Consider the following 16,236-nt stretch of genomic DNA (forward strand, 5'->3'; position numbering starts at 1 on the left):
CGGTTGGTTACGCCTGAGGGTTTGACTAATACCGGGAACAATCATTCCCATTCCATATTGTTCTTATGCAATGCAAACATTGTTCACTGCCCCAGTAAATAGGACGGGCCTTAGATACAACTTGCCACGCTCAGCTCATAGAACCCTTCAGCTCAGACAGCTACGAGCCAGAAGCTATGCTAGCAAGATTCAAAGTCAATAAAATTAGGTACAGTTAGCAATCAGTAAATATAATTTCACAGTATGTTTCACAACAGGACAAGCTAGCTATCCAGCCATGCCATTGTCCCCAAAACAATATAAAGATTTTCACGAACAATTATCCGTCATGTGTACTGTCGGCCGCAGCCTGAAGTAGCGACCTTAACAGTTAACTGGATGTGAGAAAACGGTTATTCGCTGTGAAACAAATGCTGTGTCTCAAACCGCCTACTTGCACACTTCAAACACTTAGTTTTAAGTGTATATAGTGTAGATAATGCAAAAAGTCAGTGCACTGAAAGCTTCTCCTCGGACCGCGAACCTCCTATGGCGCCATTTTGATGCTACAAAGCAATCACCCCCCGTTAGCATCCCATTGACTGACATTCATTTTGACGTCACTTTGACAGAGAATAACTTTACATCTGAAGCGTTTAAAGACTCTATTTGTCCATTGTTTATTTCTAAAGAAACACAACAATGTATAAAAGGCTCCATTACCTTGTACCTCACGTTATGGCTCGGTAGCAGACGTTTTTGTAAAAATAGGCTAACGATTGTGTCATAACCATGCGACTTACTGTCGCATAGTAGAGGAATTACCGTATAGTACAGGAGAAGCGCGCAGGCAGTTTCGTCTCACATTAGCTGTTTAAGTGTAATTACTAATGTTAACTATCATTTTAGTGATCAATAATTAGCCTGTGCCTATGTTATCTCCTTACATATACCTACGCTCTCCGTCTCTGCAAGATTGGGAATGATTGAGATTTCTCTTGGCACAGCTACCAGAAGACTTCCAACTTTCAGACACGTTGCTCACGGCACATTTACGTCGTCTCTCTCAGTTGGAGGTTGCGCAGTAACGCTCAGCGCTCACCGGAAAAGTGCTTCTAACGGCCTTCACTGGTCTCCGTCCAGAGCAAAGGGATCTGTTGGTCCATTCATATACAGTCTATACAGTCTATGGGAACAATGGACCCTACTCGCACTAAACAGGTGCCATCTTGACTGCAACGCGGAAGGGGAGGGACCAGGGATGTCGGCAAGTTTATATTGCGTGCTCCACGCCCTTGACAGGCAGCTGATTGGACGAACGCGTCACGTGAGGTCTGGCTGCTCCCGAATTTCAAAACTGACCATAATGGCGGCTCGTTCGGAATACGATCTCATATTTTACAAAAATAGTTCACCGAAACGTGTTTCTGAAAAGATTTTAAGCGAGACATTGGCCATACAGTTGCTGAATCTGCCTGTTTTTTTGATTGACAAGGTCAGTTTAAAAGATTTTCGTCAGATTTTGAGAGGCGGCGAGCCGAGCAACTGCTACTCATTTGCATACAGGAAAGCCTGTATTTTTCGCGGGTTGGAAAATCGCGTTCACATGTGTTGCGTTCGTCGTGTTCGTCACGCTTATCCCGCTTGTCATTCCCGGTAAGTGTTTTAAGTGTTCCTTTTGGGACAATACTAACCATCGAAAGTTGGCACTACGGCAGTAAGTGGTCAGTGCACATTAGCAGTGTACTGACAATACTGTAATGAGACACAGCCAAAGTCAGTTCAGAGGGGCAAGAAGCACTTACTTCTTGCAGCTTGAGTGTTAGCGCCATCCTGTGGTGTTAAGAGGAAGAGACACTGGAGCACCACAGTGTTGGAAATAACAGATTCACACAGTTTTCTTTGAATGTAGTCAATTCATTTAGAACAGTAAAGGTGTCCAATAACACTTTTTATGGACATCCTGCAGCCAATCCGAATCAAGTATTCACCAAGACCATGGTATAACACTTTTTTATGGACAACCTGCAGCCAATCAGCATCAAGAATTCACCCAGACCATGGTATAATTCTTGAAACACCAAGGAAGGGAGCCAGGCTGCAGACAGTGTCAGTCACTTTGTTAAAGTATGTAGTTAGTTACAAAGGTTAGTACCCAGACATGTTTTCATTCTGTGATCTATTTGCCCTCTAATGGTGCTCAGAGCAACTGCAGACACTTAAAGTTAGATCTCTTTTGTAAGTGATCAAAAGACTTTCAGCTGTAGCTATAGAAACAGCAGTGCTCCAAAATGAGTACACTAAAAACTTATCACATATATGACAATTAAATTCACTGTGTTCACCCTATGTTGTATGTGCTTTACCTTAGCCATGATACATGTTTTTTTGTAGAGGAATGTTTGGTATTCTCTCTTCCACCTTTGGTTAGAATTAACCAGATATAATGGTGTGTTTTTTGCAGAATAGAGTCATACTTTTCTTTTCTCAGTATGTAGTTCTTCCGTGCAAGTTATAGACTTTTTACTAGAGGTTTAAAGCAAAGGTGTATTCAAGCTCTCCATTTCCAACTACAAAATTCAAAATAGACCAATAAACAAGACTTCCAGTGTTCAACAAAGAACCTTTGGTAATGTGTGGTTTGTGTTAATAATGTTTAATCCTAGTCCTGGTCACAGTACCAGTCTGGGCCCGTAATGCCATAGAAGCGATATATGTGATTCATTGTATAAATAGTCACAGCCATTTTTAAAAAAAAAAAAAAAAAAATGTATTAGACTATTGACATAATAATGACTAGGCTTAAATGTGTAATGTAAATATTGAATGTACTATTGATTGAAGTTGAAAAAGGCCACAACTGGACATTTTAATGTTTGACTGTGTTATGTGCTGTCCCTCAAAGATAGAAATGGTTTATAACCAGACCTCTGCATTTACTGTATTTGAATTACATTTTAGAGGAAAACAAGTAAAAGGGCTAACCCATTATCACTATAATAATAATAATAATAATAATAATAATAATAATAATAATAATACATTTTATTTAAAGGCGCCTTTCTCGGCACTCAAGGACATTGTACAGGGATACATAAGACATTTAAAAGCAGCAAAAAATAAACAAAAAAGGTAGCCCAGTCAATGGTCCGATTCTTCAAATAACACAGAAGTTAGTGCACTATTTTAAGTGTCCAACAACCTTCTGTTTTTTTTTTTCTTTTTTAAATAGGCTACATTTTTTTTTTTATCTCTTCTAAAAACTCATCCTCCACTAGAATGTGATAATAAGAGATGTTGGAAATTATTTTTTTCTCGGGGTTCTATGGTGTTAAAAATCATCCCGCTAAATACTCATCATATTACTAAAAAATCAAACGGTACAAGCCTCTCAAACAAAGGACTGATTTTATCTGGCTGTTCCACCTATGACCTGTGGGTGGCAGCTAAGCGCCAACGACAACCATCATACTACCACCATACAACAAAGAAGAAGTGTCAAGCCTGGCGGTCCAAAAACTACACAGCTCCAAAAATGTAGATGATATAAACAGGAGAAGGAGATGTCAAATATGAAGAATTAATATGGCTAAATTGCTAAATTGATTGTGATAATTCTGATGATATCAATGTATTTTTCTCAATAGAAGAACTAAAAAAAGCTATTACTCAGGGTAAAGATACCTCGCCTGGCAGGGATGGGTTGGGATATCAATTATTTAAAAATTCTGGAGATTTGTTAGGAGAAGAAGTTCTTACCCTAATTAATAATGTATGGGAGAGTGGATGTCTTCCTAAAGAGTGGAAACATGCTGTAATTATTCCAATTGTGAAACCAGGGGAAAAAACAGATAACCCAAGTTCTTATAGACCAATTGCATTAACCTCTGTTTTATGTAAGATTATGGAGCGCATGATAACAGATAGACTTGTGGATAAACTTGAGAAAAGTGGATGTTTTGTGGAATATCAGAGTGGATTTAGGCAGGGGCAGTCAACAATAGATGCTGTTTTAGATTTAGATATATGACATTAAAAAAGCCATCGCAAATAAAGAAGCCGTTGTTGCAGTGTTTCTGGACATTGAAAAAGCTTATGATATGCTTTGGAAGGAGGGGTTGCTCATTGCACTTTATGATGTGGGAATCAGAGGAAGAATGTTTAATTGGATTAAGAATTTTTTAAGTAATAGGACAATTCAGGTAAGGGTGGGAAGTGAATTATCAGAGGAGCTTGTGGTAGAGAATGGAACCCCTCAAGGTAGTGTTATAAGTCTGGTTATTTTTAATATACTAGTTAATGGTATGTTTAGCAGAGTGGGGAAAGAATTTCGGTTTTCATTGTTTGCAGATGATGGAGCCCTCTGGAAGCGAGGGAGGAATTTTTCCTATATTTTTGGCCAAATTCAAACTGCTTTGGAGAGGGTATCTGAATGGGCTAATGATTGGGGCTTTAAAATATCAATAGAAAAATCAAAATACATGGTATTTGGACATAAGAAAAAAATGCCAACACGGCTGAAACAAATATATAATACGACTATTGAAAGAGTAAAAAACTTTAAATTCTTGGGGATGTGGTTAGATGAAAAACTGACATGGAAAAAACATATTGAGATGGTTTCGTCTAAATGTGGGAAAATAATTAATGTTCGTGAATTTGAATGTATGTCCACCAATATGTTGTTCAGATGTACCTTTGTGGTTGATTCCAGATCCCACTGTTGATTTATATTTTTTGAAAACAAGCAAAAGAAAGATGTCAGAGGGGGTAGTGGAGGAGATAAAAGCCCGGCAGTGTCAAATGGATCGAAGGATCCTGAGAGCGGTAAAGTGGCTTTTGGTATTAGTATACCTGAAATAGGTTATAAAAAAAGTTGTAGGATTCCAGATCATTTATCAATATTTACTGCAGAGTTGGTGGCAGTTTTATGGGCAGTAAGGTGGGTTGAAGATAACAAACAGGAACATTCTGTCATATGCAGTGATTCAGCTGCATCCTTAATTACAATTAAAGGTACCAAAACTAAGTCCAGGCCTGATTTGCTTGTGGAAATTATGCAGGTGTTGTATAGAATTCATAAAGTAGGGTATGAGGTGGGGTTTCTGTGGGTTCCGGCGCACATGGGTGTGGAGGGTAATGAGGAGGCAGATGAGGTGGCAAAGAAAGCAGTGCAGGAGGAAAGAGTTCAAATTAATGTGCAGTATGGGTCACCAGATTACGCAGAAATAATTAATAGGTCAGTAAAAGAAATGTGGCAAAATTCATGGGATTGTGAAAGGAAGGGGAGAACTTATAATTCAGTACAAAGAATGGTAGAAAAAGAAAGATGTGAATATAGATGTAAGAGAAGAGATGCAGTAGTTCTATCCAGATTGAGGCTTGGGCATTGTGGGCTGGCTCTGATTAGTAAACATCCTGATGGAAAGCGTGAATGTGGAGACAAGGAAACAGTGAAGCATGTATTAGTGCAGTGCAGGAAGTACTCTCGTCAGAGGAAGAAACTGTTCAGAGAACTGGGTGCAACTGGAAAAACTGTTTTTACTTTACGCACTTTATTGAATTTGGACAGTTGGAACAAATTGAAGAAACTGATGGAGTACCTGCGAGATATTGGAGTATATAAAAATATATAGATAATTAATTTTAATTAAGTTGTGAGTAGCGATTAGTGAACAGCGGAGGGCAGCAATACGCCATAGATGCGTCTAGTCTGCCGGAAAAAAAAAAAGAAGAAGCCTGCCGGTCGGATAACCAATGCAGGGCAATGGGGTAAGTGTCGTTATATTCATCAACCGGTCGATCAAAAATTACTCAAAAGACATATGCATTAGCCAATATACAACTGAATTACACATGTTAATTGCAAACAAAGAGTGCCGTGTTGTGAAATCCACTGCAGTTATTGCTGAGCTAATCGTGACAGCTGCTGTCCGCCTACACAAAGCAGCATCTTCACTGTCACTGTTAGCCAGTTAGCTCCTAGCTAGCTGTCATCGTCAGTGATGTTATTGTAGCGAGGTAAGATAAGGTTATCCAACATGTCTTTATTTTTTAAACAGTCTAACGTTGACTTGTGAATGTCAGTCGGATGTAACGTTAAGTGACGTTAAACACAGTTAGCCTTGCTGTCGTACAACAGATAACCTGGAGCTGAAAGCAGGTGACAACTAACGTTAGCTAGCGTTAGCTAATTAAAATGTCATACTAGGGGCATAATGTTAGAAGAAAAAAAAAAATTAAAAGCGAGACTGCTGTTCCATTAGCGACTTGTAACGAGTTGCTGATGTAACAGATAACTAGACTATTCAGATAGACTGCCAATTGACTCTGTCCTACATTTCAGTCAATTGCATCATAGACAGAGACCTATTTTTATATTCCCTCTGGGTTCAGAAGACAAGACATGAACAGTGGTCTCTCAGATGAACACGCTGTGTTTGTAGTTATGGAAATGCTGCCTCAGGCTTTTTGACTTTAACAGTTTCTTTCTTCGAATACAGGATAACCTTCAGGTTAGGACTGGTGTATGCAGGTTTTTTTTAAGGTTCCTTTTTTTTTGCCAATTGTGGTGCTGCAATGCTCCAGCGAAATCTAGCTGATGTACATGTTTGGATCTGCGAGACTACATGAACAGTGGCACAGTTGTAAAGGTGAACCTTCTATGGTAAATGTGATACCTTGTGCTTTTTATTATTGTGGAGGGTTAAGCCCAACTGTCATGTCTGTAATGCTCAGTCTGGTCAAATAGTTAAAACAGTAACATCTTGAATACTAGGGTTTCACAATGAATTGCAAATGTATCGAAATCGCAATATGGACTAGTGCAATATCCAAATCGCAGGTGGGGGGCAATATTTGTTAAAGGCAAAATATTTGTCAAACCATTCTGAATTAAGTATTGTGGTGCTGCCGAGACGTCCCAGCCTACAAATTGTATCCAACAGACTAAGTCCTCGCAAAAATCGCACTATAAACAATTTCATTTTAATATTTTTCAATGAAAATGAGAATAATGATACAAAATTGATCATTCCCTCCAATATCGTAAATCATATCGCAATCGCAATATCAGTCAAAGTAATCGCAATTTGATGTTTTCCTCATATCGTGCAGCCCTACTGCATACATTATGTGTACCAAGCAGAGTTAATATAATGGAGAAGTGGCACTAAAATACCGTCATACTGAGAAGTTTTATTCATATAATCTGTAGGAACCTGCTTTTTTACAGTCTATGGTATTAACTAGGGTTGGGCATCGAGAACCGATTACTACTTGGAATCGTTTCAAAAATTACGATTCCAGTGGAATCGTTTCTTTATTGGAATCGTTTGGAATCGTTTGGAGAATTTGGTTTCAAATCTGATCATGGGTTCCAAATTTAACATGCTCAAGTTTTAGTTTTCCGTAGCGGCCAGGCGCTTGTTGTGTTGCAGCCATGGAGCACAGTAAGCAGCTCTCTAGTCTGGCTTTATTTTACGTTGAAAAAGCCCTGTAAAACTGCAAACCTCCATTGAATCAAAATAAAACTTTCCTCTTATTTGTGAAATAAGCATGTGACCCGTTTCAACTCCACCCCTCAAAGAATCGGAATCGAGAATCGATAAGAACCGGAATCGAAAGGAAGAATCGGAATTGGAATCAGAATTGTTAAAATCCAAACGATGCCCAACCCTAGTATTAACTCATGCACATCACTGTGATGTGTATTGTCTTCATTGTTTTCATTGTGTCTTGTATATTTGTTAGACAATGTCATTTATATTTTATTTTATTCTTTTCTATTTTTGATGCACAGTGTCAAATGCACATTGCCAAAACCTCGGGGGGGTCTCATTCCTCATTCATTCATTCATTCATTCATTCATTCATTGAATGATATCAAAACAATACATATTTCTTTCTTAAAATGAGGAGGTGTTTAAGTTGCAGGTACTGTACTGTACTGTGATAGACTCAAACAGAACATTATACAGAGGTACACATCTTACCAGCATTTCATTTTATTATAAAGAACTGCTTGTTTACCTGGAACGTACTATTTGCATATATGTTGTTAACACATCGGCCCAAAAAGGTAATCCCTCTCCTTCTCCCTTCCTTTCTTCTCCAGTCTACCTGACTCTTGCTGACCTTCAGTGGCGATTGGCCCCCACAGCCATCTGTCAACATGCAAGGATTCTACTCCAAGCTGGACTCCTCCCCCGCCTCGTCCCCGTTATTGGGGGTGGGCCTCGGGGGAGAAGGTGCTCCAGTACCTCTCAGCCTGGCTGTGGAGACGGAGAAAGCTCAGGCTCTCCTACAGACATTCAGCTCCGCCTCTCTGCTGGCGTCTGCAGGACTTGGTATGTTCTGTGTGGTGGCGGACCACGCCCTCCAGCTGTCTGTCATCCAGAACCACCTGTGGCTGCGCGCTGCCTTAGACAACTCCACGCACGGATTGGTGGGGCTGTGGTCATGGGCAGTTGTTATCGGACTAAGGAAAAAGAGCGATCTGTATGAGGTGCTGCTTGCCGGTCTTCTGGCATCAATCATAGACCTGGACCACTTCTATATGGCTGGATCCCTGTCACTCAAGGTAAGAACTGCACCCTTACTGACGACTCTCACATATTTGATAAGATGAAAAAATGTACCAAACATGGCAAATTTGCAGAGTGCGCAACAGTGTATAACAAATTCATATTCATTTTAGAGAACGGGTAATTCCACTTTTCTTTGTGTGCCAGAATTGTGCAAAATAAAAATGAAATAAAGAGTAAATTTACTCTGTAATGTTGATCAGTTTTTTTTTAACATCTTGTAGTCAGTCCAGGTTTGCAATGGGTAAAGAGACAGTCAGTGTTTGCCCTTTTATTAAATATTGTGTAATGATGTGTTTGTCTGGCACCATCCGTCTTTAATTGTAGGAATATTCCATATTTACACTAAAGAAGCTTTTTTTTCTGGCTTCGCTTAAGATATAATTTCCCCTGAAAGCAGCCCAAGGATAAGAAAACAACACCAGAGTGTGTAGATAAATTGTAAATTTAAAAGTCCAGTATCCGCTGGGCTCTCCTCAGTGACCATAGATTATTTAAATGACTCTTCTTTTGGAGTATGTATTATTTTCAACCAATTTCTTCTTAAGATGTTATCAAAGGACAGTTACAAAAGCTACATACCTGGCGTGCCATCTTGCAGATTTTGACCACTTTTGACATACTGTGTTCACTTTTTACACATTTTAATTGACCTTATGACAAACTTTCGTTTCATATCGAAGAACATCTGAACAAGGGGCAGACAAGTTAAAACAACATTTCACAGAGCAGTCATTACGTGTTTAGCTCTTTCTGTTTTCAACTTGGCACAAAACATTGACTGCTGAATTGATATTTGGAAGAACTGAAAAAATCTGGCAGAAATCAAGCAAATTGCTTGTCAGTAGTGAGATGTGACACATAATTCCGCAGCAAATGGCTTGCAGTAATACTATTTGTAGATTGTGTAACGATATTATTTCACTTTCAATGTCGATATTATTTATCTTGCAAACATACTTAGGGGTAATTCCCTCTCCCACTTTCTTCCAGGCTGCCGTCTCGCTCCCTCAGCGTCCTCCTCTGCACTGTTCCTCTCTCATCCCCGTCCTCTGTCTCTCCCTCCGCTTCCTCATGTGGATCGGACGCCTCAAAGATGCTTGGTGCTCCTTGCCGTGGATGATTTTCATTTCCATGGCGACGCACCACGTCCGGGATGCCGTGCGCCGCGGCCTGTGGGTGTGCCCATTCGGCAACACGGCGCCGCTCCCTTACTGGCTGTATGTCAGCACCACGGCGACGCTTCCTCACCTGTGCTCTGTGCTCATGTATCTGACGGGAACCAGGGATGTGATCTCCACCAAACACGGGGTGGCCATTGATGTTTAGAAGTCACCACTTACCAACAACGTCTAACGCTGATCTGGTATCGATCGCCTCTGGGCAAACATGTTCGTCGCCGTTTGAAAATAACTTTAAGATATTTGAATTACCGGAGAAAACGTTTCTGGCACTAGACCCGAATGGCATTTAGAAGATGATGCTGAAAGATTAATATTGAGACATGTTTGTTCAGCTTAGTTGAAGAGAAATGTTGGCTAAGAATCCTTTTTTTTTTTTTTTTTTTCAGCCACAAGGATGAGGAAACTGTCACTAAATAATAACGGGAAAAACAAAACAAAACATACAATTTGGGTTTCCATAGATGGAGACTGAGATGGATCTGTAAAATAACAAATTTTGAAAAAGGGACGTTCCGGTGTGAGTGCCAATAATGGATTTGTTTCTTTGATTTTTTTTCTGGTATTATGGAAATGTATCAGAATCCTGTTCACTTATGCAGTGTAATGCCTATCTTTAGTAACTGTCTTTAAGTGTTTATGGAGTGACCCTTTAAAGCTTTGACATATCGTTTTGCAGAGGCTCGCGTGCTATCAGTTCATCTGCTCAAACCCCGATAAGGGGCCGAGACTTCATCATCATGCTTTCTTGGCCCCTGAACTCTATCACTATATCCATCCTCGTCCTAAGATGGAACACTCAAGGAAAAGTCAACCAAAGCTCAACCACAGGCTGTATGACACTCTAACGTATATTGTTATCAGTGTCACTTTTCACCCTCAGTATGTTACCACTGTTATTCCACTGTACATTTTAAAATAGTGACATTTAATGTATTGTGCATTCATTGTGGAGTGATTTCTAAATCGTCAACATTCCAATGACAGATCCACCATTAATCACCACAAAACAAATTATCTTTGTCTGTTAACGCCTGTGCTATCCAGCTGTCACCTCTCAGCCGCTTTAACAGACTCTAACTCTGCTGCTTGAATAAGCCTTATTGTGAAGCCACTCTTTGCAAATCGGAGGTTTCAGTGCCAACCATGTCAACCATGGTTATGGATCAGGACTTTGTTGCTGTGTAACCTGGCAGTTTGTTCGTTTGTTCGTTCGTTTGTTTCTAAAATTAGGCTAGACATGGCATCGGCATTGTTGGATTTAGCTGAAAACGCACATCCTTATTCTAATTTCTGTTGGTTGTACTTGTTAAAAGTTGAAAAGGCTCTTTTAAATCAACCTGGGGAGTGAGAAGTATTCTACTTATAAGAGATGCTGGCCTCAAGATGCTGTACAACTTAGGATTGTTGGCTAGTTTTCTGACTTCCTACTGTACCAATGCCAGAAATTGTATGTTTCAAACAGGAAAATCCACTTTTGAGTATCATTTATGACATGTTGTGCCTCAGTTGTTGCAGCACAAGTTAAGGATGTTGAACTGACAGATGATTTTGTACTTTACTGTCAGTGTGATAAGTGTATGGTGTCTCACATGACCTCTATTTTACATCAAACATGGAAAGGATACGGGACCTGGAGAGATGCTGGATAATTATTTTTGAAGTTTTAAACATTCAAGGGAATTATTTGTTTAAAAGTGTGTCCATTGCCAGTAATATCTTCATATTTACAGAAATATAAAATGAAAAAAAAAATGTTATTGCTGCATTAACTTGTTGTATATTGTTCCACTGCAGTTTTTGATATGTTACTCTAATTAAATGATTGATACAGTGCATAATACATACTGAAATTCCCAGTTGGCTTTTATTTTTGTTTATTTTAACTATTTATCACACATGAATATCATCATCCACTTAGACTTAGAACATTTAGAGGTAGAAGTCATTACACTGTTTTAGATGTAGACCAATCAAACACATTAATTAATGAACTTAACAGTATTGTTTGCTATATTATACATGATGCATAATAATATGTGGTAAAAAGTGGATTTAATAGGTTTTAAAGGTATTCTAGTTATTGAAGGTGATTGCTTTTAGTATAAAAGGGATGGTGGACCCCTCAAGACGTTTCTAACAGTCTGCTTCAATCTTGAATTGAGACATATTTTAGTTTATGCTGAAAACATAATCCCAGTATTCTTAAATATCGGCCACAAATAAATATTTTAATTGAGTTTTTTTTTTTTTTTTTGTGGAGCTGCTGATTGTAAGGATGCAGTTAGGCTTGCTGTCCACTAGGTTGCTGCACTGAGCTGTATGGATTCACAATTTGTTAATTTGGTACTAATCATGTCCTAAAGTATGAGATGTTATGGAAAAGAAAATGTATTTTTAGTTTTGGTACGGTCTTTGTGTTTTTTTTTTATCTGCTGGAATTGCACATCATCTGTGTTTTAATTCTGGAAATATTTCCCTTTTCTGGATTGGAAACTATATTGGAAACTGTACTACACCTACTTAACTGAAAGTCAGTTTTAGGAAGAAAAGTTTACACAATTCCATTTTAATTACCATTTAGTTATCATTTTGAGTAAAATGTGATCTCTTTTACTGCTGCTTCTGTTTACAATGTAATGACCTTCATTTATGCAATATGTTGAATTTTGCACATTTTAAGTTTTTTTTGTTTAAATTCTGTTCTGTATTTGTTGAATGTTTTTTATGACAGTTTTGATTTCAATAGTAATAAAGTATAGATAGTAACAAGATAGTTTTAATGTAGTGTTCTTTTTATCTCAATAAAATATATCCTGTGTATATATTCTGTGTTTGTGCATTAATACATGCTGTAAACTAGAAGAATCCATTAAAGGGCACATTATGAAAAACACTTTGAGTGCTTGTGCCCATACATTTGGGTATATATCTGTAGTGCATACTACATAAACAGCCCAGTCATTTGTACTGTATGTGTGCTGCCTAAATCAGAAAACATGGGATTCAACAAGTTATTCAGATTGACTTTTTTCTACATACTATGGCTTTTTTAGAAATACTATATACTATTTTTTTCAACATACTACATAATATGACTTATTTCCACATACTATACTGACTTTTTTCAGATTCTTTTCAATATACTATACTTTTTTTTTGCAATACTATACTATGACTTTTTCTTCTGACATACTTTTTTCAACATATCATGCTATGACTTTTTTTCGACATACTATACTATGAGTTTTCTGGCTTTTTTCGACATACTCAAGTCAAGTGGGTTTTATTGTCATTTCAACTATATACACTGTATATAGTATAACGAAACAACGTTTTACCATGGATCAAGTAGTGTTACACATTTAAAATATATGAAAACGACATTATATAAGAACGACATTATATACAAACGACATTCGAGACAGCCTATGTTTAGTGCACACACATTATAGACTTTACATAGAGTGCAATTACTACTTAAATGTAAAGCATTTAAGACAGACAAGGGACAACAAAAGACAGGGCATTAATAGACTTGTAACAGAGCTTTGATTGAGGTAGGATATATAGAGTTTTAGCAGCATAAAAAAAGGTGCAGGAGGGCATTTTAGTTCTGTTTGAAAAATTTGAATCATGTTTTGTTGTTCAACAGTCTGACTGCTTGAGGGAAGAAGCTCTTCCCCATTCTATACTATACTATACTATGACTTTATTTTTACATACTATACTATGAGCTTTTACAACATACTATACAGACTTTTTTTCAACATCCTATTCGATGTATTTTTTTGACATACTATACTATGATTTTTTTCTGATATTTTTCAACATACTATACTATGACATTTTATCACTTTTTTTCGACATCCTATACTATCACTTTTTTTATCACTTTTTTCGACATACTATACTATGACTTTTTTAATACATTTTTCGAATTACTATGACTTTTTTAATACTTTTTCGACATAATATACTATGACTTTTTTATAACTTTTTTCAACATACTATACTATGACTGTTTTCGACATACTATACTATCACTTTTTTATCACTTTTTTGGGCATACAATACTATGACTATTTTATCAATTTTTTCAACATACTATACTATGACCTTTTCAACATACTATACTATGACTTTATTCAACATACTATACTATGGATTTTTTATCACTTTTTTCAACATAATATATACTATGACTTTTTTCGACATACTATGCTATGACTTTTTTATCACTTTTTTAAACATACTATACTATGAGTTTATTCAACATACTATACTATGACTTTTTCATTACTTTTTTCGACATACTATACTATGGATTTTTTATCACTTTTTTCAACATAATATGCTATGACATTTTCAACATACTGTACTATGACTTTTTTCAACATACTATACTATGACTTTTTTCAACATACTAAACAATGACTTTTTTCAACATACTATACTATGACTTTTTTCAACATGCTATACTATGACTGATTTCGACATACTATACTATGACATTTTTATCACTTTTTTCAACATACTATACTATAACTGTTTTTGACATACTATACTATAGATTTTTTATCACATTTTTCGACATACTATACTATGACTGTTTTCGGCATACTATACTATGACTATTTTATCAATTTTTTCATCATACTATACTATGACCTTTTCGACGTATTATACTATGACTGTTTTCGACATACTGTAATATGACTTTTTATGACTTTTTTCGACATACTATGCTATGACTTTTTTATCACTTATTTCAACATACTATACTATGACTGTTTTCGACATACTATAAAATGACTTTTTTATGACTTTTTTCGACATACTATGCTATGACTTTTTTATCACTTATTTCAACATACTATACTATGACTGTTTTCGACATACTATAATATGACTTTTTTATGACTTTTTTCGACATACTATACTATGACTTTTTTGACATACTACACTATGACTTTTTATCACTTTTTTCAACATATTATGCTATGCCTTTTTTCGACATCCTATGCTTTGACTTTTTTATGACTTATTTCTACATACTATACTATGACTGTTTTCGATATACTATAATATGACTTTTTTATGACTTTTTTCGACGTACTATACTATGACTGTTTTCGACATACTATACTATGACATTTTTATCACTTTTTTCGACATACTATACTATGATTTTTTTTTCACTTTTTTCGACATACTATACTATTACTTTTTTATCACTTTTCTCAACATACTATACTATGACTGTTTTCAAAATACTATAATACTAAAATAATACTATAATAGCATGTCACTATGACTGTGAAATACTATTCTATGACTCTTTGATCACTTTTTTCGACATACTATACTATGACGTTTTTATCACATTTTTCGACATACTATACTATGACTTTTTATCACTTTTTTTGACATACTACACTAAGACTTTTTATCACTGTTTTCGACATACTATACTATGACTTTTTTTGACATACTATACTATGACTTTTTTATCACTTTTTTCAACATATTATACTAAGAATGTTTGTGAAATACTATTCTATGACTCTGATCACTTTTTTCGACATACTATACTATGACATTTTTATCACATTTTTCGACATACTATACTATTACTTTTTTATCACTTTTTTCAACATACTATACTATGACTGTTTTCGACATTCTATACTATGACTTTTTATCACTTTTTTCAACATACTTTCCTATGACTGTTTTCGACATACTATAATATGACTTTTTTCTCACTTTTTTCAACATATTATACTATGACTGTTTGTGACATACTATTCTAGGACTCTTATCACTTTTTTCGACATACTATACTATGACATTTTTATCACATTTTTCGACATACTATACTATGACTGTTTTCGATATACTGTAATATGACTTTTTTATGACTTTTTTCGACATACTATACTATGACTTTTTTGACATATTACACTATGACTTTTTATGACTTTTTTCAACATATTATGCTATGCCTTTTTTCGACCTACTATGCTATGACTTTTTTATGACTTTTTTCAACATACTATACTATGACTGTTTTCGACATACTGTAATATGACTTTTTTTATCACTTGGTTCGACATACTATGCTATGACTTTTTTCGACATACTATAATATGACTTTTTTATGACTTTTTTCGACATACTATACTATGACTTTGACATACTACACTATGACTTTTTATCACTTTTTTCAACATATTATGCTGACTTTTTTCGACATACTATGCTATGACTTTTTTATCACTTATTTCAACATACTATACTATGAGTGTTTTCGACATACTATAATATGACTTTTTTATGACTTTTTTCGACATACTATACTATGACTTTTCTGACATACTACACTATGACTTTTTTATCACTTTTTTCAACATATTATACAATGCCTTTTTTCGACATACTATGCTATAACTTTTTTATCACTTATTTCAACATGCTGTACTATGACA

The 16,236-nt window shown here is 36.1% G+C and overlaps 1 protein-coding gene and 2 long non-coding RNA genes across 4 annotated transcripts in view; 2 read left to right on the forward strand and 1 right to left on the reverse strand.

The window, feature by feature from the left end:
* Nucleotides 1–16,236, forward strand: part of LOC116045153 — an 810,130-nt gene that overhangs the window by 343,768 nt on the left and 450,126 nt on the right. The gene's annotated exons all lie outside the window — the stretch shown is intronic.
* On the reverse strand, nucleotides 413–6,167 carry LOC116045156. Its single transcript, XR_004103865.1, has 3 exons — nucleotides 6,155–6,167; nucleotides 6,040–6,042; nucleotides 413–496 (listed from the first exon to the last, which is right to left on the reverse strand). It is a non-coding gene; the product is annotated as an uncharacterized LOC116045156 (long non-coding RNA).
* tmem267 (transmembrane protein 267) lies at nucleotides 5,704–12,572 on the forward strand. Of its 2 annotated transcripts, none has more exons than XM_031292677.2 (3): nucleotides 5,704–5,751; nucleotides 8,096–8,560; nucleotides 9,558–12,572. In XM_031292677.2, the coding sequence occupies exons 2-3, from the start codon at nucleotides 8,153–8,155 to the stop codon at nucleotides 9,891–9,893; spliced, it is 744 nt and encodes a 247-aa protein (XP_031148537.1). In that variant the 5' UTR covers nucleotides 5,704–5,751; nucleotides 8,096–8,152; the 3' UTR covers nucleotides 9,894–12,572. The 2 variants fall into 2 exon arrangements, with proteins under 2 accessions (XP_031148537.1, XP_031148538.1); XM_031292678.2 differs by lacking the exon at nucleotides 5,704–5,751 and adding an exon at nucleotides 5,771–6,000.

The sequence above is a fragment of the Sander lucioperca genome, chromosome 14 (assembly GCF_008315115.2).
Source record: "Sander lucioperca isolate FBNREF2018 chromosome 14, SLUC_FBN_1.2, whole genome shotgun sequence".
Lineage (NCBI taxonomy): Eukaryota > Metazoa > Chordata > Actinopteri > Perciformes > Percidae > Sander > Sander lucioperca.